We start from the raw sequence: 26,330 nt of genomic DNA, 5'->3' as shown, positions 1-26,330 counted from the left end.
ATTTATTGATGTGCAAAAAAATGTGTAAAACACAAATAAGCGAGGCAATGTACAAAATACAACATATGTGCGAACAGGTACAACAAAAACAACAGGGGCAAACGGCAGTCTTTAGTCCAGTGGTGGGGCAGTGTTGCTTTTTCTTTGGCTCAGCAACTGGCCAAGTTGACAAAGAACAGACAGAAACACATCCTGAAAGTCTTTCTGCTGTCATCTGGTTTCTTCCGCCTCCGACTGGAGGAATGGCAGATCTTGTCTCCTCATCTCCCTGTCCTCAGCCTGGCTGCTTGAGAGGTGCCCCACAGCCCTTAGAGGCTTTGTAACATTGTTGCCGCATGAGCAACATTAAAGGGTAACTCCACCGATTTTACACATCAAAGTCTGTTTCCAGGTGTTGGGGTGTTGTAAAGATATCTGAATCTCCAACCAAACTGTTGACAGTCAAGTTACATTGTTCGTAATGTAGGCACCATGTTTTGATAAGGGAGAAGAAAGAGTCAAATAAAAAAAGATGATATATCTGGTTCTGCTGCATCAATTTTGATAGTCATAATCCATGATTTTTCAGTACAAATATTTAAAAAGAGTTCCACTGCGAGGACAGAGAATCTTGTGCACGGGTGTTTTTTAATAGGATATAATTTCATTAATTGGGTAAAAATGGTACATTTAACATTTTGCGAAATACATTTATTCACTTTTTTGCCAAGAGTTAGATGAGAATATTGGTAACACTTAATGTCTTAGCACTAAATATGAAGCTTCTGCCAGCAGCCAATTAGCTTAGCTTAGCACAAAGACTCAAAACAGGAGAAACCAAAGGTAACAAAATTTCCAGCCAGGCAACCAACTAAAACTTCAGGAATTCACTGCTTCCGGCAAATAAAGGGCTCAGCACATAACCCCCTGTAACACACACACACAATGTGCCATTTTTACACTTTTTGCACAAATTAAACAAATGAGAAATAACATGTTAATTAGTGAGCTTTGGAGCACTTTTTTCAATCCTCTTCCCATCGTCTATTCTTCCTTTCTTTTTCTTCTATCCCTCATTTTGTTTTTATCATATGAACCTAAAATGAATCATGCATTATAAAAACACTTTCGATACTTTGTGTGCTTCCTTATGCCAAGTTATTTGTAAATGGAGTACTGTATCTTGAAAAAAAGGACTAACAGTGAGACAAAGTTTCTTCTTCTGTGCAGTTTTACAAATGTTTAAAATTTCTAAATCTCCCTCTGTTAGTGTAACCCAGCTGCTAGAGCGGATCAGTGAAGTGGTTGAACAGAATCGACTCTTCATGTCTGACCGGACCAGTTTGGGTCAAGAGCTGGAGACCCTGCAGCAGCACCTGGAGAGTCTCAACTCCACCCCTTTACCACCGGACTACAACTTCAACAACAGCCAAGGTCTGACATACAGTCATGCTTTGACTAATCTGTTGGTGTGATGACTTTCTCTTCCAGGTTTCTGTCACCTAATGATGAAGTAATGAGCATGGTTTCAGAACTCCTAAATAAAATCTGGAGGCTGAAGAAGGTTATTTCAAGCTGAAATTATGCTGTTGTATCTTTAATTCATTGATACATTAATTCATAGTTATCCATATAGTTAAGTTATAATGGTATATTAAATAATAAATATTATAAATGTTTATTCAGTTGTTGGATTGTGAATTAAAAAATTGGTACAGTGACTAATATAGGCCACAAGGTGGCAGTAATGTTTAGGCCAGAATTTCTAGTGTTACAGAGAAGTCATGCAATCTACATGAGAGAACTTTGTTAGCAAGGGAGAGATGTAAACAAAACAATGCCATGTGTTTGTCATGTATTAATTCACAGTTTGTTCAGTAGTGGTTTGAAAGTTGAAACGTGGTGTTCCGGTAATTTTTTAAGTTATGGTTAAGTCCCCAGATTTATTTGGTTCCGAAACTCGGGAGAGAATATTAATCTTAGATTAGCTGTAATAACTGTAACTAGTTTACCAGCTAAAGAAGAACTGGCGAAAATGACGGAGCGTTTACAGAGACTGAAAGAAAAGCGCAGAGTTGTACGAGCGTCCTCAGCGAAGTTGCTGCGGGCAATTGAATAGGAAACATGCAATGATGATGATGATATAAGTTGTGACTGCCTACGAGACCCGCTGTCCATGTTGTCGGTTAAGGAAAAGAATCTCCTGGAATCAGAAGGGGGAAGTGAAGAGGAGATACTGATGGACGAGCTGGAGACGGACATCGTAAAAACTGTGGATTAGCAGGACAACGTTAGCCTCTGGAAAGCCCATGCAACAAAGATTATTGAGAGAGAAGAAGCGACCACGGGTGTACGGGGCTCACCTGGGCTGAGCGATGTGTGTACAAATTCAGTCAGACTGACCAACAGACCTTCCATACTTACCCAAACTGTACATAAACCATCGATGTGGCAGGAATTCTGTTTTTCATGAGAACTGAGCTGAGAGAGCTGAGCAAAACTGAAAAGCTTACATATCTGAAGTCATATCTCGTGGGTCCAGCAGCAAGAGACGTTGCTGGGCTAAAAATAATGGAGAGCAATTATGATGCAGCCACTGATATACTTAAGGAGAGATTTGGAAGAAAGGACTTAGTTGTGAGTGCACACATGGCTGAATTGTTGAACTTGACTCCAGTAAAAAAATCTTCAGACATTGTTGCCTTAAGACAGCTGTATTATAATAATAATAATACTAATAATAATAGCTTGCATTTTTATAGTACCTTTCAGGGCACCCAAGGATGCTTTACACATAAGGAGGCAGACAAAACATGATGAGTGTAAAGTCCAGATTAGAAGCTTGGAATCCCTAGGAGTGGTTTCAGATACATATGGGGGATTGCTGTGCCCCATATTACTCCAGATGATCCCAGACGACCTTGCTTTTGCATATACACGCAAAACAGGTTCAAGGCATGAGCTGAAGGTTCCTGAGCTCATCACTTTCCTACAACAGGAAGTTGAAAGCAGAGAGCATGCCATGTACTTAACCAAAGCAGGAAGCCTTAATAAGGACATTTCACTTACCAGCAATGTTGTAAACCGGATTCAGGAAGGTTCAGAAAACCAAACTTCAGCTGCAGCACTCTACACAGGCAGCTCAAACTCCAAGGCTGTTTATTCTGTGATAGCACAAGTCGTACGTCAGAAGTGTGTACAGATAATACAGTCAGCATGCGAAAGGAAAGGTTAAAGAAGATGGGAAGGTGTTTTCTTATGCCTAGGACAACGGCATGTTGCCAAATTCTGTAGAACTAAGGGTGTTTTATGCAGCGTGTGTGGACCACCCCACGCTGTGCGATAAAGGTGAACAAATATGTCAAAAAGTGTCAACCCCCAAATAGTGCTCAAGAGACAACTGATGCTGTCAGGAAGCACAGGAAAGCAGAATACAGCTCTTCTGAAAACAGTAACAGCATGGGCAGAAGGAATAAAGGGGACGAGGAAGGTGCGTTGTCTGATGGAAGGAGGAAGTCAGCACAGCTTCGTCCTGGAGAAACAGGTAAAGGCATTGGGATTGCCATTAGTGAATAGAGAGACTTTAAAACTCCATACCTTTGGCAGTGACACCCCAATAACAATGGAACACAGCGGTGTAAAATAAGTCCTGCAAAATTTCAGCAACAAAGAGCAAAGTCTTGAGATCGAAGCTGTTGAAATGTCACAAGTGAGCTCTGCCATCATGCAGGTTCCTGGAGAGCAAATCTGGCAGCAGCTAGAGAAAAGGGGGCAGCCATCAGCAGGTATTTCAGGCAGCAGTGATGAAGAACTGGAGCTGTCAGTATTGACATCATAGGCATCAGGAACGACTGGAAAGTGACCTCAACACCAACAACACCAAAGACATGCGGCAGGCGATCCAGACCATCACAGGCTACAAAAGCAGGAGCATCCCATCATGTGTGAGGCCATTTTTAACATATCACTGTCTCAGGAGAGTGTTCCCACCTGCTTCAAGACAGCCACCATCGTCCCTGTAACTAAAAAGTCTGCAGTGCCTAGTCTAAACGACTACTGCCCTGTGGCTCTCAACTCTATACTGATGAAGTGATTTGAGAAACTGGTTCTCCAGCACATCAAAGACATCATCCCAGCCAGCCTACACTCTCACCAGTTTGAATTCAGAACCAACAGATCCACAGAGGATGCCATTTCCACTGCCCTTCACTCAGTCTTCACACACCTTGAAAATATCAACACCTACATCAGAATACTGTTTGTTGATTTCAGATCAGCATTCAACACAATCACCCCCATGAAAGTAATCATGGGGGTGATTGTGTTGAATCAGCTGATGGGGGGTGAGCCACACAACCACTGTCAAACTTAGCACTCTGGGCTTGAGTACTACACTCTGCAACCAGACTTCCTCACAAACAGACCCAAGACAATTTGGATTTGTGGTCACACCTCCTGCACTCTAGTGCTGAACACCAGAGCCCCCCAGGGCTGTGTGCTCAGCCCTGAAAATCAGTTAAATTTGGCTATCAACATTATCAAAGATACATAATAACTTAATAAAGTCCACGGGGGGGGGGCACCAACCTTAAACAAGGGAAAAGCTAATTAAATATTTCAGTCTCATATATATATATTAGACTATATATATGACTAATACAGGCCACAAGGTGGCAGTAATGTTTAGGCCAGAGTTACTAGTGTTACAGCGAAATGTCGAGACTACATGAGAGAACTTTTTTAGCATGATAGAGATGCATTTGTCATGTAATAATGTGCAGTTTGTTCAGTAAAGGTTTGAAAGTTGAAACATGATGTTCAGGTCATTTTTGTAGAAGTTACAATGCTTCTATGAAGATACATGTAAACATCTGTGCAAACAGGCAGAGAAGGATGTTATGGATGTTATCTAACCATAGGTCACAGAGGCACACTGCCTATTTTACTTTGATTTTCTTGTTTTAGCAAAAACCTGAAAGTGTTCTGAAATACTGAATATTTTAATAATAATTGGCAAAATCCATGGTTTTCTGTTTATTCTTCAGTTCAAACAATTATTTGAAGCTATACTGCAAGGATAGATAATCTTGTGCACAGGTGTATTTATTAAGATATAATTTTTTACAATGAATTTTGACATTGATTTCAGGAGATATTGCCCAGCCTTACGTACTTCTTTTATGTAATTTCTAACATCAATATAAAACCTTTCCTTTAACAGTATGTATATGTGTGTGTATACGTGTGAGTGCTAGTCTTTCTGTCCAGAATGAGCTTGTCAAGCACTTAAATTTCAATGGTAATTTACAGTAGCCAATGACAATGTAGGTTGCAACGGCGTAGAGAGGATTAAAAAGACACCAACAGCCCTGATGTTAGTTGTCTTCAAATGTCTTGTGTGGTGTACTGCTGATACTGCTGATGATCACTGCACAAAGAAGACCCATAGTTTTATCAAAAATCAATAAAGGTATCATAGTCTATTTGTGCAAAGTATACAATGCAAAGCTCTCATTTCAGTGAATAAAGTATGCATCCACTAACAGAAAGATTAATTTTTAATTATCATGTGTGTGTTTTTTTGGTGTGTGTGTGTGTGTGTGTTGGGATGCAGGCTTCACACTGGCCAGTGTATTGAAGAACCAGTCTGTTTTCCAGCAGTTCCTTATCAAGAACCTTTCCCTGTCCAACTCCACAACCACTCTGCTGCTCAACACTCCAGTCAGCCTCAGAAAGGTGATTCACTGTTACTTTAATAATACACACAGATCACTTCTTTGTCTGTTCTACTCAGTATAATTCACTTCGCCTAAACTCAGTTCAGTTCAGGCCAATCGGGATCGTTTGTATAATATTTGACCATATTTGTTTTTGTTTGTCTACCTATTCCCCATTTGTTGCCATAGGATAATCTGTACAGCCGCAAAATCCTGTAGCAGTCGATGATGTACTTACATATTGTTCTTTTCCTGTTTACAGCAATCATCTTGTCAAAGGAGAGACACAAATGTGTTTCAATCTGTATTCAAAAGTGTTATAAACCATCAAAATCTCCCATATTAATCTTTTAATCACTAACCGCTTTGTTGAACTGAAAGCATTACAACACAGTGGAAAATTTAGCAGCTAAAGAGCCAGATATTTTTATTGGTATTGGTGGAGACCAAACCAGAGTTAAAAGGAGAGTGAATATTGGACTTACATTCATCAGGTGGCCACAAACGGAACTCCAAATGTTGCTCTGTGTCTGCTGGATGTGTAAATAGGCAACTGTTTTCTAACACATTCACCAAAACAACTCTATAAGGTGATAATCTGTTATTGTTGTGTTCACAGCTTGTTAGTGCTGCCCCAAGTGGCCAAAAAATCAGTTATTGCAGGTTTAACTAATATTCATAATAGTTATAATGTTGTTTATAGACTTTTTTTCTTGCAGGAACAATGTGTGATGGCAGTTCCAAAACATACTGTATATATGTGATGGTTTCTTCAGCGAATATTCCAATAGTTCAGTTAAGAGTTCAGAGACACATGTACAAGACACATTAGCACCCCAGGATCAGGTTTTGATCCCTTCAGGCCAAACGTTTTCCACTCACAATACTTTTTCCTTACATGTCTTATACTTCCCATCAGCTGAATCAAAATGTTTATTTCAGTTTGTGTCTTTATTATATTTGAAGTCCACAACAGTCAGCACCAGGATTGGGATAGTGAAGTTTCTTCAAGTTTCTGGCTGTGAAAATACTAAAATTTCTATTATTGGTTGTTAACTTTTACACATTGATGCACGAGAGAGAGAGAGAGAGAGAGAGAGAGAGAGAGTTTGCTCACATATGGCATAAAGCATTTTTGCTGGATATTAATGTATGTAACTGTTGGCATGAAAATGGAAAATATAGAGAGGGTGTGCAGATCTGATTATTACTGTGGTTGTGCAAGTTTTTTTTTAAACTCTTCTGCTCAAGAAGTACCTTGTATGTCTGTATGAGACGCCGAGGAGCGTGACTAAACGTCATTATTTTACAACCTGGGAATGAGAATGGGTTGGTCAAACCACCAGGGGAAAAATTGTTTAATCTGATATGAGAAGGTTGATCTCCTCAACAACTTAAAATTGGCTCTTTCACAGTGTTTCATAGTTTATTAAACTAAACCGGCATGTTAAATTGTCATCAGGTTAATGTAAAAGGTTGCAGAACATCTATTGAGATGGACATTCAATTTTGTTCTCCACATTGAAAAAACATCTTTAAATAAACATTCAATACAATTAATTTAGCATGTCATTGGTATGTTTGCTGTACACCCAGTTTATGGGTCCAGGTCTGCATTTATATATATTAATTTTTAAAAAGTGAAAAAGTTTTTTTCTTCACAACCTGTTGTTTCTGTTTGCCAGGCAGGTCTTCTGTCATGCCTTGCTTGTCAACTGACAAACGTGGCATTGATTGGTTCATCTGTCCATCTCAGTGGATGCAGGGTCTGAAGGGGTTGATTAGCAGCTGAACTACAGCTGTGCATCAGTGTTGTTAAATTACTAAACATAAAACATGCATCGACACTGAATCCTGGTCAGTGATGGTATGATGGTCATGATGGTAATTTCAGTAGGTTTAGTAAATCAACCCCAAGGATCCTTACATCTTTAAAATATACAGTGTAGCAGTAATAGCAGTCTGGTGTCTGATAGTAACCCCTGCATACATCTATCCCAGGAAGAGACAAACAGCTACATTCACTACAAACTCAAGAGTGATGTAAACAGGAAAAGAAAATTCTAATTACTGCACAAATGTTTGCACAGTAATTGTAGGAGTCTGTTAACATGCTTGAAAGTAGTTGTTGTAGTAGTAGTTTTTTCACTATCACTTTCTTCAACCAGCTGACAAGTGATAACACAGAAAAAACTGTTTTATTCTGATGATGGCATTGATACCAGCGAGAGAGAATAAAGATGAATGAGTGATTCTGCCATCCACAACAGCTAGCATTCTTGCCAGCATTCTTGTTGCATGTCCATATTTTGTGTGTGTGTGTGTGTGTGTGTGTGTGTGTGTGTGTGTGTGTGTTTATGTATGTGTCCTGTAGGTGTACAGTCTTATCTTTGGTACATCTCTCAGAGATGGTGGAGGGGCCCAAAGTTGGATTCAGTGGTCAAAACACAGCAGACACAAACCTGGAGACAAAGTTCTTCATCTGGAGGTAAGTTTATACACCCATGGAAGTGGTGATGGCTATTAGCTGGCCTACTGCTGTTAACTACAGTTAATTAAATAACAAATAGCAATCATGGTGACATCACGAATGTCCTGCAAAGACAAAGTAAACACTGTTTTAAACTCTTGTATCCATTTCAACACACTCAATAATAAAATATCTGAGCATTTACTTTTATTCTTATAACATTTTAAATTTAGTAGGGAGCATAAGATGCAGAACAACAACTTGAGAACTTTGATCAGGTCAACTCATTAAACAAAGTCAAATACACAGATGTAGTTATATTACACAGGGATTCAGACACAGTCACCCCTTAGCATTATAACAAAAAGGAAAACTAAAGACATCATGATGATTAAACATCATCCGTTTCCTGAACAACAATCCAGTTTCGTCCAGTATCACACATTTCTGTCTGTAGTCAAAGGATGTAAGTCATATTATATATATATATATGTATATATATATATATATATATATAATGTTAGTTACTTGCGTAACACTGAACTAGTAGAGACATTTTAGTGTAGATATGTGCTGTAATGTTAGTTAACATTAATCCATTTTGCCATATACATGAGTGAATTAGATGTCTGTCTGCTTAAGCCGGTTAAATTATGTTAGACCAATCAGCTAGTCTTCACTATTAGCCAGCGTCTCCTGGCAGAACCATACACAACAGTGCAGGAATACGATTTTTTTCTCAGAGCATATTGCTCCCTGTTTATTGTTTGCAAGTGGCCATGGTATCAACGTAACGTTAGTCATGCATGCCATCAACAGCTAATATAGCTTGTTGCTAATGTTAGCCTCTTACCTGCTGCACCATCAGCTACTTTCTCGCCATCAGACCGATAGGGAATTGAGGTGGAGTTGTTAACGCTCCATTCACTGGTCACTTTGTGTGTGAGGCCACATGGACTGAAATGTTAGAACACTTTCATCAAGTTTAAGTCGTTAGCCTCAGAAATAATAGTCCTCCCTCCGACCCTGCTCACTCTACTTGCTTTGTTTTCTCCGTTTTCATTGCAGTGTGCTCTTTAGCAGTCAGAGCTGCTTTGCTTTTTCAATTTCCTTTTTCTTCTTAAGTTTAATTACGGCCTGATTATTCCTAGTAGTGTAATAAAATATTTTTTTTAATTTACTATTTGGACTTCTAATTTGAATTATGACCAAAAATATCCTCCATAATTCTGTGCAATTATCCATCACATATACAGTGGTGTGCAAAAATGTTTTCCCCCTTCCTGATTTCTTACTTTTTTGCATGTTTGTCACACTTAAATGTTTCAGATCATCAAACAAATTTTAAATATTAGTCAAAGATAACACAAGTAAACACAAAATGCAGTTTTTAAATGAAGGTTGTTATTATTAAGGGAAAACAAAATCCAAACCTACATGGCCCTGTGTGAAAAAGTGATTGCCCCCTAAAACTAATAACTGGTTGGGCCACCCTTAGCAGCAACAACTGCAATCAAGCGTTTGCGATAATTTGCAATGAGTCTTTTACAGTGCTGTGGAGGAATTTTGGCCCAGTCATCTTTGCAGAATTGTTGTAATTCAGCCACATTGGAGGGTTTTTGAGCATGAACTGCCTTTTTAAGGTCATGCAATACCATCTCAATAGGATTCAGGTCAGGACTTTGACTAGGCCACTCCAAAGTCTTCTTTTTGTTCTTCTTCACCCATTCAGAGGTGGACTTGCGGGTGTGTTTTGGATTATTGTCCTGCTGCAGAACCCAAGTTTGCTTCAGCTTGAGGTCACAAACAGATGGGCCCGGACATTCTCCTTCAGGAGTTTTTGGTAGACAGCTGAATTCATGGTTCCATTTATCACAGCAAGTCTTCCAGGTCCTGAAGCAGCAAAACAGCCCCAGACCATCACACTACCACCACCATATTTTACTGTTGGTATGATGTTCTTTTTCTGAAATGCGGTGTTACTTTTACGCCAGATGTAATGGGACACACACCTTCCAAAAAGTTCAACTTTTGTCTCGTCAGTCCACAGAGTATTTTCCCAAAAGTCTTGGGGATCATCAAGATGTTTTTTGGCAAAAATGAGACGAGCCTTAATGTTCTTTTTGCTCAGCAGTAGTTTTCGTCTTGGAACTCTGCCATGCAGGCTGTTTTTGCCCAGTCTCTTTCTTATGGATTTTGGGAAAATACTCTGTGGACAAAAATTTAACTTTTCTGTGTTTACATGTGTTATCTTTGACTAATTTTTAAATTTGTTTGATGATGTGAAACATCTAAGTGCGATAAACATGCAAAAAAAATAAGAAATTAGGAAAGGGCAAACATTTTTTCACACCACCGTATCTGTATAAATGACAGGTGCATATAGTGTTTATAGCTCTTATTTGCTATTCTCTATTTCTATTTTATTTTTATTTTATGTGTATTTTTTATCTATCAACTTTTTTCCTGTACATGTTGAATCTTGAGCTGCTGTAACAAGTGAATTTCCCCGGTGTGGGATCAGTGAAATTTATCTTATTTGATTATTATTATTGTTGACTATGCTCACATGATAGCTGAAGTCAAGAGCTCTCTATAACAGTTGGTCCCATGTCTGTAGCTGTCAGGGAGCCAACACAGACACCACCAGCTCCATCCACCACAGTCAGCAGGTCACAATCACCTGAATACTGATTACACACACCTGCCACCAATCAACCCACTGCACTATAAAGCAACACTTCACTGGTTCACTCATTGTCTGGTCTCAACTCTACCATGAGGTACTATCCGACTCACTTCTCTACTGAAGACCTCCGCGTCATCTATGATAACAGCATTGGACTAGAGTGACTGGACTTTTACTAACCGCCTGTCTACCAGAGGAAACAGCCCATTCACCGCACTCACCCGAGGCCTGTCCTCCAGTACCAGAACCCATGCAAACTGACATCAACCGGCTTTCACCTCAAGAACGTGCACACCATCTGACAAAGGGCCGGTGCTTGTATTGTGGGACTCCTGGGCACCAGATCAGAGCATGCCCAACCCGTCCTCCACGTCTTGCGGTAAGTACCATCCCCATTCTAAATGAATCCTTCTTGAGGTTCAACTACTCACCCCACATTCTGTCGTTGCAGTACATGCCCTCATCGACTCAGGCTCCTCCGGCAACTTCATTTCGCCATCATTATTGAAACGCCTTGAGTTACCATTTCAACATCATACTGAGTTGAAAATTGAAACAATCCCAGGAAAACCGCTGGAACGTGGAAGAGTCCGTTATCAGTCACCGCCCATCACCCTACGTGTGGGGTGTCTGCACAGTGAACAAATCTCCTTCCTGGTACTAGAGGGACCCACCGTAGACGTCATCCTGGAACGCCCATGGCTCACTCACTCTCCAGAAGTCAGTTGTGAGTCCAGCGAGATTCTGCGGTGAGGTCCAGCCTGCTTTCACCAGTGTATCTCCTCCATTCCCAAACCACTGGTCAGTCACTCCCCCGTCCATGTACATGCCCCCTGAGTAGAGTCCTGACCCACCGCCAGACCTCGTCATCCCATCTGACTGTGGCGTTCCAGGATGTCTTCAGCAAACAGGCAGCCACCCTCTTACCACCACATCGGCCATGGGACTGTGCCATAGACCTGCTGCCTGGGGCCACACCACCCAAAGGACATGTATATCCCCTGTCCATCCTGGAGCGCAAGGCCATGGAGGAGTACATCCAGGAGGCTCTCCAGCAGAACTTCATCCGACCTTCCACCTCACAAGCTTCTTCTTTGTGGGCAAGAAGGATGGAGACTTGCAGCCCTGCATCGATTACCGGACCCTCAACAGTCAGACCGTCAAACTCTCCTATCGTCTTCCTCTGGTCCCTGGGGCTCATATCTTCACCAAACTGGACCTGCGGAGTGCCTACAACCTCGTTCGAATCCGGGAGGGGGACGAATGGAAGACATCACCCCTTCTGGCCACTACGAATACCTGGTGATGTCGTACAATCTGTCCAACGCTCCCGAACGAGGTGTTCCGAGAGTATCTCCACCGCTTTGTGATAGTTTACATCGATGACATTCTCATCTACTCCTGGAACCTGGCCGAACATCGCCACCACGTTATGCAGGTCCTCCAACAGCTCAGGAAACACCAGCTCTATTTGAAGCTTGAGAAGTGCGAGTTCCATCGCCCCACGGTCCAGTTCCTCAGATACATCATCAGCGCAGAGGGTATCCAAATGGACCAGGGGAAGATCCACGCCATTCAAAACTGGCCTCTTCCTCAGACAGTCAAGGAACTCCAACGTTTCCTCGGGTTTGCAAACTTCTACCGCCGATTCATCAAGAATTTCAGTTTCCTGTCTTCACCTCTCACCTCCCAGTTTCGTGGCAAGCCCAAGTCACTGTCCTGGAGCCCTGAAGCTCGAGCCGCATTCCAAGCCCTGAAGAAAGTCTTCTGCACTGCTCCCGTTCTCACCCATCCCAATCCGGACCTCCCTTTAACTGTCGAAATGGATGCTTCCACCACCGGTGATGGAGCAGTGCTATCCCAACACCATGGAGAGCCTCCTCGACTCCATCCTTGCGCCTTCTTCTCCAGGAAGCTGTCCCCGGCGGAGCAGAATTACAACATCGGCAACCGGGAGCCGCTGGCGATCAAGTTGGCACTGGAGGAATGGAGGCATTGGCTGGAGGGAGCTAATCACCCGTTCTCCGTCATCACTGACCATAAAAACCTGGAATACCTTCGCACCGCCAAAAGACTCAACCCTCGCCAAGCACGCTGGGGCCTCTTCTTCACTCGTTTCCACTTCACCATCACCTATAGACCCGGAGAAAAGAACATCAAAGCAGACTCCCTCTCGAGAATCCATGCACCCGAGGAATCCCCAACACCTGAGCCCATTCTCCCTCCAGCCATCCTCATCATCCCCATCCAATGGGACCTGGATGACCAGATAAGGGTCGCTACAGCTTCCGAACCCGCTCTACTGGGAGGCCCAGAAGGTAAGGTTTACGTCCTGACCAGCTTACGGGCTCGGTGCATGCTTCCCTGGGCTCTGGACACCCAGGCAGCCAGCGAACTCTCTCGCTCCTCCAGGCTCGTTACTGGTGGCCCAGTATGGTCCGGGATGTCTCCCAAAACGTGGATGGATGCTCAGTCTGTGCTGTCGCCCGAACCCCGCGTCAACTTCCCGTTGGCAAACTGGTACCCCTTCCTATTCCAAGACGACCCTGGTCCCACTTCGGAGTCGATTTCGTCACTGACTTACCAAAATCTGACGGTTTCACTTGTATCCTTGTAGCGGTAGATCGCTTCTCCAAGGCCTGCAGACTCATTCCCTTGTGTGGACTACCTACCGCACTAGAAACCGCAGAAGCCCTTTTCCATCAGCTGTTCCGCAACTTTGGCCTCCCGGAAGAGATCGTCTCCGACCGTGGACCACAGTTCACCTCACATGTGTGTGGGCTGCCTTCTTCAAGCTCCTCAACGTATCAGTCAAGCTCTCATCTGGATATCACCCTCAGACCAACGGCCAGACTGAGCGGAAGATACAGGAGATAGCGAGATATCTTCGGACCGACTGTCATAATAATCAGACCAGCTGGAACTGCTTCCTCCCTTGGGCCAAGTACGCACAGAACTCTCTCAAACAGAACACCACAAGCCTCACCCCGTTCCAGTGCATTACCAACCCCCATTGTTCCCCTGGACAGAAGAACCATCGGAGGTTCCAGCGATAGGCTACTGGTTTCGAGTGAGCAAGAGTGCGTGGGACTCAGCCCATATAAACCTGCAGCATGCTGTGCGGAGACATAAGCATTTCGCGGATGCCCGACGTCCCCTACCCGGTCTATCAACCGGAGGATCGTGTCTGGCTCTCCACCCGGGACCTCCGTCTCCACCAGCCCTGCCGTAAGCTGAGTCCCTGCTACATAGGTCCATTCACCATCGAGAGGCAGATCAACAAAGTCACCTACCGGCTCCAGCTCCCCCCAAGGTACCACATTCACCACACATCCCATGTCTCACTCCTGAAACCTGTTTCTCCCTCTTCCCCAAAGCCCGATGAGCCGCCCATACTTCCTCCTCCGGACATAATTGAGGAACCCCTGATCTACCGGGTGAACAAGATCCTGGATTCCTCTGGGAAGGATACGGGCCCAAGGAACGATCCTGGATTCAGCGAAATGACATCCTCGACCCTGCTCTACTGGCTGACTTCCACCGGGCTTGTCCAGATCGTCCTGCACCCAGAAGCCAAGGCCGACCCCGTCAGCGGGCGTCAGGAGCTGCCCCTGGAGGAGGGGGTACTGTCAGGGAGCCAACACAGACACCACCAGCTCCACCCACCACAGTCAGCAGGTCACAATCACCTGAATACTGATTACACACACCTGCCACCAATCAACCCACTGCATTATAAAGCAACACTTCCCCGGTTCACTCACTGTCTGGTCTCAACTCTACCATGAGGTACTACCCGACTCACTTCTCTACTGAAGACCTCCGCGTATTCTGGCTTCCCCTCAACCTGTGTGTGTCCTTGTCTCCTGGCTCTCCTGCTCCCTGTCACTATCAGTGAACGGCACGGACATCTACGACCTTGCACCAAGGTCACGGTTCAAAGGTCAGTATCTCAAAGCAGGAGCTATGAAGAATCTTCATACTGACATATCTCTTCAGGTCACAGCCTTTCCAACAATGTATCTGGTTTAGCTACAACATATAAAATGAAGCTTTTTGTTTGTTTGTTTTTTCTTTTTTAGGGGAAAATTAATCACCTTCAGAGATTATTGTACAATATTGCTGACAATCTAGGGCGTTACTACAGGCTTGGAGAAAGGCCTGAAGTGCTTTGGTTATGGCTGAAAAGACCAACTCGTTCTCATTCACAGGTCATAAAATACAGAGGCATGCATAGGCTACTATTTACACAACCCTGGTGATTTTTCGTATCTTTATGATTCTTGGTTTGGGGATTTTATGTCCGCATGCCATAACCCATTCAATCAGAATCTGTTTTATTAGCCAATGCAAGCATACCAAGAATGTATCTTGGCATTTGCTCCCAAAAAATGCAACACAGAAGAATAATAATACACAAAAGTAAGGTAATAATCATAATAATTGAATAAACAAGTGCGCATACGCCAGCCCGCATGCTGCCTGTTTCCGTAGCTCTGTCTCGTCGTCTAACTTTTAACTTTCCTTTTTCTTCCAAACTTGAGTAACTTGTAAGTATAATTTATACTACGCTTTTCACGAAAATGACGGTAGAAAGTGTTTTAGTACTTTTTTTCGCTGTGGAACTTCTTCTCCTGCTACTCGGTCGGGGTACCGCTGCAGATCAGCTGTTTGGCCGCATTGTTTACACCAGGGAATGGCTGATCATGCTGAAGTCGAGCGGCATGGCGCCCAGGACAACCGATGTCCCCACTGAGATCTGGAGGAGGACACACCGAGGATGCAGAGGTGGAACAAAGCGGCGAGGGAAGAGAGAGGGGTGCAGACAAGAGACTTAAGAACAAGAGATTTAAGCCATGTCTGCCTTCTCTCGTCATGGGCAATGTGTTAACGGTGTTAGTCCGGAGTCAGACGGAGTTCCGTGAGTGTAGTTTGATGTGCTTCTCTGAGACATGGCTACACCAAGATATTCCGGATCATAACGTTTTCATCGACGGCTTTCAGACTGTTCGGGCCGACAGGGATCACACCGGGAGCAGTAAGCGGAAAGGCAGCGGGCTTGCTGTTCTAGTTAACAACAGATGGTGTAATGCTGGTCACATTACTATCAAGCAGAGTATCTGTAGCCTGGACATTGAACTGTTAGCTGTGGGACTCCGGCCATATTATCTGCCACATGGATTTTCACGTGCCATTGTTGTGGCTGTTTACATCCCCCCCTCTGCTAACCCGGCATCGGCGTGCAACGGCATTCACACTGCCACAGCACAACTCCAGACTCAACACCCGAGTGCACTCATATTAATCACCATGTCAGTGTTTCAACAACACTAACTAATTTCACCCAGTATGTGAGTTGTCCTACTAGAGAGGAGAGGACACTGGACCTGCTGTATGCCAATGTTAAGGATGCATACAGCTCTTCCCCCCTCCCCCCTGGGTAGGTCAGACCACAACCTGGTTTACCTCAAACCCTGCTATGTGCCTCTGGTTAAAAGGCAGCCCGCGACCACAAGGACAGTGAGGAGATGGTCAGGGGAGGCCTATGAGACACTGCAGGAATGTTTTGAGGTGACAAACTGGGATGTACTCTATGAGCCTCATGGAGAGGACATTGATGGGCTCACTGAGTGCATCACAGGCTACATTAACTTCTGTGTGAACTGCAGTGTCCCAACTATGATGGTCCATTGTTATCCAAATAACAAACCGTGGGTAACAAAGGACATCAAGGACATCCTGAATGCCAAGTGGAGGGCCTTTACTGATGGTAATAGGGAGGAGGTGAGGGTAATCCAGGCCTACCTGAAGGTGAAAATCAGGGAGGCCGAGGAGAAGTACAAGAGGAAGCTGGAAACTCCAGCAGAACAACATGAGAGAGGTCTGGAGCGGCATGAAGAGCATCACTGGCTTCAGACCGACTGGCAGCAGAGGAGTTGAAGGCAGCTTGGACAGGGCCAACAAACTTAATGTTCTTTAACAGATTCAACACACCGGCTCCTGCTCATCCCCCCTCTAACTCAGCTGCCTCAAGCTCCTCTGAGTACTCTGCTCCCCCCTCCCCATCAGGCTAACAGCCCTCTTCACACTAATGGACCCCCCCCACACACACACACACACCTGTAACCTCTGTTGTGTGCCTGGCTGCTGACCAGGTGAGAGGACAGCTGATGAAACTCCAAGGCTGGACAAGCCTGCAAGCATGGTGAGGATCATGTTTTTTGACTTCTCCAGTGCTTTCAACACCATCCGGCCAGCCCTGCTGGGTGAGAAGCTGGCAGCAATGCAGGTGGATGCCCCCCTTGTGTCCTGGATTGTGGACTACCTGACTGTGTGTCGGACAGCGGGGTTAGCAACACTGGGGCTCCTCAGGGGACTGTCCTCTCCCCCTTCCTCTTCATCATCTATACCACGGACTTCAGCTACCACACAGAGTCCTGCCACCTTCAGAAGTTTTCTGATGACTCTGCTGTGGTGGGATGTATCAGCGGTGGTGAGGAGTCTGAGTACAGGGCTGTGGTGGGGACTTTGTCTCATGGTGTGAGCAGAACCATCTGCAGCTCAATGCGACAAAGTCTAAGGAGCTGGTTGTGGATCTACGGAGGGCCAAGGCACCAGTAACCTCAGTTTTCATCCAGGGGGTCAGTGTGGACATTGTGGAATATTACAAGTACCTGGGAGTACACTTGGACAATAAACTGGACTGGGCCAAGAACACTCAAGCTGTTTACAGGAAGGGCCAGAGCCTCCTCTATTTTCTGAGGAGGCTGAGGCTTCAACATCTGCCGGACAATGCTGAAGATGTTTTGAGTCTGTGGTGGCCAGTGCTATTCTGTATGCTGTTGCATGCTGAGGCAGCAGGTTAAGGGTAGCGGATGCCAACAGACTCAACAAACTGATCCGTAAGGCCAGTGACATTGTGGGGGTGGAGCTGGACTCTCTGGCGGTGGTGTCAGAGAGGAGGATGCTGGCCAAACAACATGCCATCTTGGACAGTGTCTCCCACCCACTCCATGACGTGCTGGTCAAGCAAAGGAGTACCTTCAATGGAAGACTCATCCCCCCAAAATGCACCACAGAGCGCCACAGGAAGTCATTCCTGCCTGTGGCCATCAAACTCTTTAACATCTCTGCCATACTTGAAATAATTGTGCAATCTTCTGTGTATTACTCCTGTGCAATATTTAGTTTTTCCTATTTATTGAAATTGATATTATTCATACCTCCATTACTGCTGTGCAATATCCAATCTCAATAAGCTACACTTAACTCGACAGTACATGCACCACTACTTATTACTATATTTTTACATTGTATTATTATACTGTATTATCACCGGTAAACCCACTTTGGTACTTCACACTTATTTTATTTTATACTTATACCCACCTGGTACTTAATTTATTTTCTGACCTGTTTTTATAGTGTATTGTATTATATTTTTTGCTAGTACTTTCTCCTGTGTGCACTGACGTAAAGGCGAGCTGCTGTAACAAAGAGTTTCCCTTCGGGGATCAATAAAGTTTTTCTGATTCTGATTCTGATAAACAAAATAATAATAAATTGGTATTTTAAAATCTATTTATTGAATGGAATAGTAAGAGTTTTGAAATTAGATATAAAACTTGAATATTGACTTTACACAGGAAACATAGACTGTGCTATGGACAAAGAAATTAAGTGTATGAAATATATGAAGGTGATGAGAGCAAAAATTAAATATTACATGTGTAGAAATAATTAATTTATGTAACAGTGGAGGTTGAATGCAATGCACAATATAAAGTCCATTTTAATGATATATATGAATGTGACAAGTGCAGGGATTAAATGAAGGATGTGAAAGGTAAAGTCGAGTTTGATTAGCCCTTCTTAAGAACGGTGATTTCATAATTGTATATCCTCAGCCACATATTCTTGGAAATATAAAATTAAATGAGCAATTTCACAAATTACAGTTTCTCGATTGCTAAACCACAATTTCTGAAACCTTGCTCCATTTTCTGAAACCATTAAACACAAAACCTCATCCTTAAGCACTATTTACTACTACTACTCTGACTCCTCTCGCAAAATGAAACTTTTGCCTCAAAACAGTTTTACCTGTGTTCAAAATCAAGCACTGCTCTCAAATCATAAACAAAGTGATCAAATGATATACACTATCAAGCAGTCAGTAAACAATATACCAAAAAACAGAAAACACATTGTTCAAAACATAGTTCTCAGGGAGAAGTAAATTTTTTATCTCAAAACAATGTGGGTGGGTGTGTGTGTGTGTGTGTGTGTGTGTAGGTCATTCACTGTCCCTCAGGTTGTGGCATGTTGATCCATATTGGGGAGCAAAACATGCCCTGTCTCCTTCTTCTAGTAGTATTTGTAATTTTGAGAGGTCATTAAATTCTTTTAAATCTGAGTTGAACATATTAATGTAAATGTTCCTTATTTCATTGAATGTTTTACATTGTAGGAGGAAGTGCATCTCTGTCTCAACCTCACCTGTCGAACAGTGACCACATATTCAGTTTTCTTTTGGTTGACATGAGTTTTTGTGTCTTCCTTTTTTGATTGCCAGTTTGTGGTCACTGAGCCTGTACATGGTAAGGATCTGTCTCTGCTTTCTATCTCTGGGGGCAGATAGATATTCTGCCAATTCATAATCTCTTTTTAGGGCCAGATAACAGTCTGATCTACTTTGGCTTTTAGTTTCTTCTTTCCAATGTTCCCAATAGGTTACTTTACATTACTCTGATTGGTGTTTGGAAAGCAGTGTTATTGTGAGACTGGTCAGAGTGTGTCTGAGAGGGGGCAGTTAGTCTCAGCACCAACTGATATAGGGGACTCTCTTCAGGGCTCAGCTCTTGGGTTTGGAGGGCTTTGGGATGGAGGGTGTCTAGGGTGCTGCATTTGAGCATTTCGTTTTTGAAAAATCACGACATATACACATCTTCATATTTACTGCCAACGCCCAATTCTGACAGTGCTTTTTTGCCATGTTCAGCTGTTGCTGTAGTCCTTGTTCAGTAGAAGACAGCAGAACAAGATCATCAGCATAAAACAGAGACTTAACCTCTCTATCAAGGAGGGTGAGGCCAGGAGCGGCACATTGATCCAACTGTACAACAAGTTCATTTATATTACACATTAAATAGTCTTACTTATATTGCAGCCCTTACAAACACCTCTTCGCTGAGTGAAGTGGTGTTTGTAAGGGCTGCTTGTCTCACACCACACACACTTAACAGCACACCTAGATACCAAATACATGATTTAACCAGATCATACATTTGCCAACCAGTACCACAATGGAGAAGTCTGTAATATAGCCCTTCATGCCGAGTCGAAAGCTTTCTTGAAATTAATAAAACAAGTGAATATCTTAACAGTTTTTGTTTGGTGTACATGTTTGTTAATTAAAGTGTGAAGGGTATATACATGGTCAGTGGTGCTGTGTTTTGGGAGAAAGCCAATTTGATTGTTACTCAAGATGGAATGTTCTTAAAGGAAATCTAGTATTCTTTTATTTAGAATACTACAGAATAGTTTACCTAGACAACTGCTTACACAGATGCCACGGTAGTTACTAGGGTCTGATTTGTCCCCACTCATATGAATTGGGGACATGAGCCCTTTGCATCAGAAAAACATCCTGACTGTAATATGATATTGAAAACTTCAACACTACACCCAGCATCTCTGAGGTGCTGCATTTGAGCATTTCGTTTTTAATGCTCTCTGGACCACAAGCTTTCCTTGGCTGGAGAGACTTTGTCTGTGTGGTCAGTTCTTCCTAAGTAATTGGGAATCAAGGGGTTTTTGGTTGGCTTTAATTGTTTATTCTAATGTTTGGAGTTTTTCTTTTATAATACATCGATCAGAATTAATTAGATTTACTGGTATGTCTTTGTACAGAGTTTCAAAATGTTCTCTCCAGATGTCACCATTTTAGATGGATAGTGCTTGTGGTTGCTTTGTGGTGAAGTTGTTCCACATATCCCAGAACTGATTTTGATTAATGGCGTTCTCAATATCTTCTTAAGTTTCATGTGGGTATCATTTAGTTTTTTGTTCCTAATTTGTTTAAAATGTTATTGTACCTAATGTGTAAACCTGGGTTGTTTGGCTGGCAATGTTTTTCATTTGCTTTTTTTCTCAGGTCTTTTCTGATGGTCTTGCATTCTTGATCAAACCATTTGTCTGCGTTTTGCTTTTTAACAGGCTTCCGTTTTTGTTTTATATGGTTAGCTTTAATAGCTGCCTTATGAAATATCATATTGATATTATCAATGGCCTTTTTTTCACCATCTCTGGTAGGGACACATTGATTTTGGTTATATACTAATATGTCATTCATCAGAACAGGTGAGTTCTATGCCATGATGAATTTGTCTCCACTGTCCCATCTGTAAGTAGGATTTAATTTATACAGATTACTGGGTTCCCTTTTTGTGTCACTCATTTGACCTGAGAGTTTAAAAAACACTTTTATTTGGTTGTGGTCTGAAAGGGAGATTGCTGTTTGACAGTGAATGCACTTATAGTGGAGGGGTCCATGTCAGTTATTGCATAGTCTACTACACTAGACCCAAGAGCTGAGGAGTATGAATCTCCCTAACGAGTCCCCTCTGAACCTACCGTTAACTATGTATAGGGCTAAGGCCCAACAGAGATGCACTTCCTGCCTGCCAATTTGGTTTATTGGAGTTAAGGTTGTTCCAATGGGTGATGGTTGGTGTGGTAAACAGGGGAGATTGACCAAACACATGGTTGTTGCCCTGTGGGTCAATGACATCAGGTTAAATTCCTGTTTGTCCATTCAGATCTCCAGTTAGAAACACGTTTCCCTGTGCCTGGAAATAGGCGATTTCTGAGTGGAGAGTTTCAAAAAGGTCTTCTTCAAAATAAGGAGAATCTACTATATAAATAGCACAGAGATATAGATCTCTATCAGTTATGCCCAGGCTTTGATCTAATCTTAACCAAATGTGTAATTTACCCTGTTTAACTGGTGAGATTGACGGCAAAGATCTCATTTATACCACACCAAGATCCCCCCCGATGTTCTGCCCTTGCGTATGTTTTTTAATTTTATAGAGGGCACCATGACTTAAATATATCCTGGAGTGAGACAGTGAGTGAGCAGATCATTTTGACACCATGTTTCTGTTAACACAATTACATCAACATCTTTGATAGATTTCATGAATTCAGGGATTCCACTCTTCAGCACAAAGGTTGAGGAGTGGAGACCCTGATTTTCCAGCAGCTTATATGAAATGAACGCATTAAAAACAAAATGAACCTGTATAGTGAGACAAATATGAAAACACCCACACTTACTATCTATACATTTACAATACTGAATAATACTTTTACATCAATTACATGGATGCATATACTATTTTGTATTATTGCTATCTTTCTGTTTCTCAAGTGAGAAGGTGTTCTGAGTATGTGTCTTAGCTGAACAGAAGCCGGGTGCGCAGGGTGTGCAGCATCTCCCCGATGTTTCCTAGCTCAGAGGACGAGGAGGGACAGTAGGCTGGGCTACAACTGCAGCATAGCTCCGCTGCTGTGGGTGGGGAGGGAGAGCATGGGCAGCTTCTGCAGTGTAGCTCTGCTGCAGTGGTTGGGGAGGGGGACTAGGGGCAGGTGTTGCTGCATATCTCCGCTGCTGTGGGTGGCGAGGGGGGATCAGGGGCAGATCTTGCTGCATATCTTTGCTGCTGTGGGTGGGGAGGGGGACAAGGGGCAGGTGCTTCTGCATATTTCTGCTGCTGATGCTGTAAATGGGGTTGGTGGGCAGGGGCTAAGGAGAGGGAAGGTAACCTCCTCTGGTTGTGCTTCATAGTGGTGAGATGGTAGGCGCGTGGTGAGTGGGAGGTCCAGGCTGAACTGAGGAGACAGCAACAGCAATATCGATAGCAACTTTATAATCCAGTAACACAATATTGGTTGTATCAGTCAGCTTGTTTTGGTAGTTTTCTGGACACTAATGCTTTAAGTATTGTTACAGCTACATTTGTTTAACAGTTTGTACTGTTCAACCTGTATTTTTCACGACTTTTTACACTAAGGCCTACTTGATTATGACGTTGGTTTTTACCATGTGTTTTCGCATTTACATCATATGCTGGTTTCAGAAATCAAGATATCCCATCTTTGAGAAACCCACATATGTTAGCTGTGTTATTGGTTAGAAACTGTAATACTGTGGGAAATCCAGGTTTTTTTGTAGAGGCGCATCCTTAACTCATGTGATGTAGTTCTTTGTCAGTCAAAATATGATAATAAACAATAAAAATGATGATCTACTCGCTTTAACAGAAAGTCTGACATTGGTAATGTGAAGGAATGCGTTTTATTGCTTATTGCTTGTTTCTTCCACTATTGATGATAAGATATTTGGACATGACTTAATTTAATGACAAAAGGCATGCACACACACAGCTCCATGACAGTTGAAATCCTTTTGCCATTATTACAGCTGTATTTGTTGTAACTGGTTTAGTGAACACTGAGAAAGTTTGTATTTTCTCCTTAACAGTGATGTCTTCCTTGCCTCCTACTGTCCCTCACCCCCACCTCTAGGAGGAGTTGCTGGGAGATGTTCACAGTCTGGATGGAGGTCTGATACAAAAAGCCTTACGTGACCCAACAAAAGCAGCCCATAGACAGGCTCTGCTCAAACTGATGTCCCAGGCTTTAGGCATCACTGAAGTCACAGGAAACCAGAGAAATGACCAACAGGGCCTGAAGGAGGTGGAGGTATACCTGCTGATTCAGGCCACTTTGAGCCATTGTTTACATTTGCATTCTAAGATTTTAAGCTTACACAGCATGCAACCCAGCAGAACTAAGAGAACAAGCATTTGGACCTTAACAGCACTGCACATCCACACATTTCAGCTATTCTTCCTGATTAGACCTCTGCTCACCTCAGCTGTACCTGGGGACTATATGAGGTCACCAAAATCCAACTCCTTACAGGTGCAAAACAACTAACAGGTCTGGGAGCAAAAACACCTGTGTGATTGACCCATGGATGTGTAGCTGCTTTGATGGCCTTAGAATATTTCTGTGACTCACTGAAAAAATACCTCCAAAATACCAGAATAGAGGATGTTTTGTAGTTTTAGAAGTGGGTGAAATTTTCCCCTTGAAAGGCCCATTTGGAAAAATATATATGAACAGTTATGATGAATTTTTGACATTCTTATATATCTTTCTTCAACTGTAATGAGTCATATATCTAAATAGGCTAGGAATAGGTAATAATCATTCAGGTGCTTCCTTATAAGCAAAAATTAAATAATTAATTCTATATTTGAAACATGTTTAGGTTATTTCACATCTTTTCGAACCTTTTATGGAAAAATATGTGAACCACTTTTAAAAATTTGCTCTTTTCAATATACCCTCTGGTGACCTTTTTGTTGTCTGCAGCTGAACTTTTCTTACGGCCGAAATACATGGGGCACGGATGTGACACGTAAGCGGGGTGGAGCAGGGTTTTTTTTTACCTGCTACACAGACTCCATATTTGTAGCGTGTGAGTGCATGCCTGCTTCACTGTAAGCATATTGAGTTTTGCCAAGTGATAATGTAGTTGGTTATGCAGGGTTTGGAAGTGTAGGCTATATTAACTGGTACTGAATTAATTAACGGGATTGTTTTAACTACAGGATCATGGATACACATTGATTTGATTGATTGATTTTAATGTGAAATGTAAAAACACCCACAAGGTTGCTCTGCTGCTTCGCACTGCCTCTGGTATAATGAGGTATTTATTTGAATGATTTTTAAACAGATTGTACTTGTTTTTTTTACACGTCATTTTATACCAGTTGAAGGATCGCGTAGCGAAAAAAAACTTGACCAGCTGCGTAAAGTGAAAGTAGACAGGGGGTGAACTTCTCTCTCAAACTCTCTTTGTATTCTTCACACAACTATTTCTATCATTTTTTGTGTGTACAACAGGCACAACACTGAATGTTTTCAAGGAGAGACTGTCTAAAAATATGCTCCTTTATCCCCCGCATTTAAACAGTTGTTCGTGTCTTGCCCCTCTCTGTGACAGCAGGCTTTTCACACTGCCTTCGACTTTTGCCTTCCGACGTGGCTGGACAACATGTCGTCTGAACTAATTTATTTTGAGCATACCCCACCTACAAAGGCATACACACCATTTACTTTGAAAATAGTTGTTTAATATCTTCTGTGGCTGTGCATTGAAATCTTGAGTATGTAGGTTATTACACTGATTAAAACTATGAACTAATCTGAACTCTGATCTCAAATTACCGAATGTGTTTACCATTTGGTTTTATCATAATTAGGGACAATGATAATAAGCAGGCATTAGAGTGACAGGACCTTTATACGTTGTCATCATCAAATTAACTGATTCTGTCTTCCACAGGGGGTCCTCCTTACTGGAGCTATGCTGGAGGTCCTCACCTGTGAGGAGGGCGGGACCAGTGAGCTCAGTAAGATCCTGTTGGTGCCTGAAAGGCACCGATCGGTGCTGCAGGCCTATTGCAGCGCAGTGTGCAGTGGAGGGGAGGGTCAAAGGTCAGAGCGCTTCAGGCAGATGAGCCACGAGCTGAGAGAGCAGATCAACACACAGAGTGTCACTGAGAAGGTACAGCAGAAACATTTGCAATAGATCCACTGCTTTCATCAGCTACAAAGAAAAATACATTGTATTGGATGTTTTTCTCCATTCCTAATTTTAATTTTATTTTACATGACAAATCTTTGTGTATTCTGGAGCTCCAAAGTCTGAAAAATTATATTTTTTCATCAAGTGGGAGCAAGATATCATGATGTGCACATCTTTTATGTAAAAGTAGGGTGCACAAGTTTGACACAGCTAACTCGCACTTCTAATGCTTCTATAAAATAAAATGGCTTCCAATAACTGCAGAGCCACTCCTTGCTTTGCAGGCATTCAGCCAAATAACTTTCTGTGAGAAGCATTAATATACTAATTTATACACACACCAAAAATTTTTAATATGAGTCCACATGCCACATATAATTTGATGCTTTCCAGAAGTACTGTCTAATGTGATCCATCTTACATCCTGACCAATACATGAGCTGGGCCGATATTTTCAGCTGAGATCACAGATATATTGGTATCAATGTACAGTATATATTGGCTAATAAGTAACAAAAAAAATATATGTTTTGGGGTCATTTAGAAAATAGTGTCTCCATTACATAGTTTGTCCACTAGAGAGCAATGAGCAGAATAGATGATCAAATGAACGGGCTAAGGGTTGGACACAAGACAGCAGTCCAAGTAAGCAGAACTCAAGGAGGTAACAGAATGGGTGGAACACTATGACTGGTGTTGGGATTCAGGTAGGGCAGGTTTGGTTATTAGAAAAATGTCAAAGATATTTATAAATATTAATAAAATTATTCATATTGATTCATAATTACTGGGCATCACCCTGGGATT

The 26,330-nt window shown here is 42.5% G+C and overlaps 1 protein-coding gene across 14 annotated transcripts in view; it reads left to right on the top strand.

The window, feature by feature from the left end:
- abca2 (ATP-binding cassette, sub-family A (ABC1), member 2) overlaps positions 1-26,330 on the top strand; it is a 239,527-nt gene that overhangs the window by 56,563 nt on the left and 156,634 nt on the right. For 12 of the 14 annotated variants that reach the window (XR_006377943.1, XR_006377941.1, XR_006377942.1 and 9 more), the window contains 5 exons: positions 1,250-1,413; positions 5,594-5,715; positions 8,071-8,184; positions 23,447-23,623; positions 25,281-25,502. Coding sequence is in view for 11 of the 14 variants with exons in the window: in XM_044195602.1 (XP_044051537.1) it covers positions 1,250-1,413; positions 5,594-5,715; positions 8,071-8,184; positions 23,447-23,623; positions 25,281-25,502 (799 nt within the window). In the remaining 3 variants the exon portion in view is untranslated. The remainder of the gene's footprint in view (positions 1-1,249; positions 1,414-5,593; positions 5,716-8,070; positions 8,185-23,446; positions 23,624-25,280; positions 25,503-26,330) is intronic. The other 2 variants (XM_044195604.1, XM_044195605.1) reach the window with 2 other exon arrangements.

Source organism: Siniperca chuatsi, linkage group LG5 (genome assembly GCF_020085105.1).
Source record: "Siniperca chuatsi isolate FFG_IHB_CAS linkage group LG5, ASM2008510v1, whole genome shotgun sequence".
Taxonomy (NCBI): domain Eukaryota; kingdom Metazoa; phylum Chordata; class Actinopteri; order Centrarchiformes; family Sinipercidae; genus Siniperca; species Siniperca chuatsi.
This window is presented reverse-complemented; position numbering and strand designations above follow the sequence as displayed.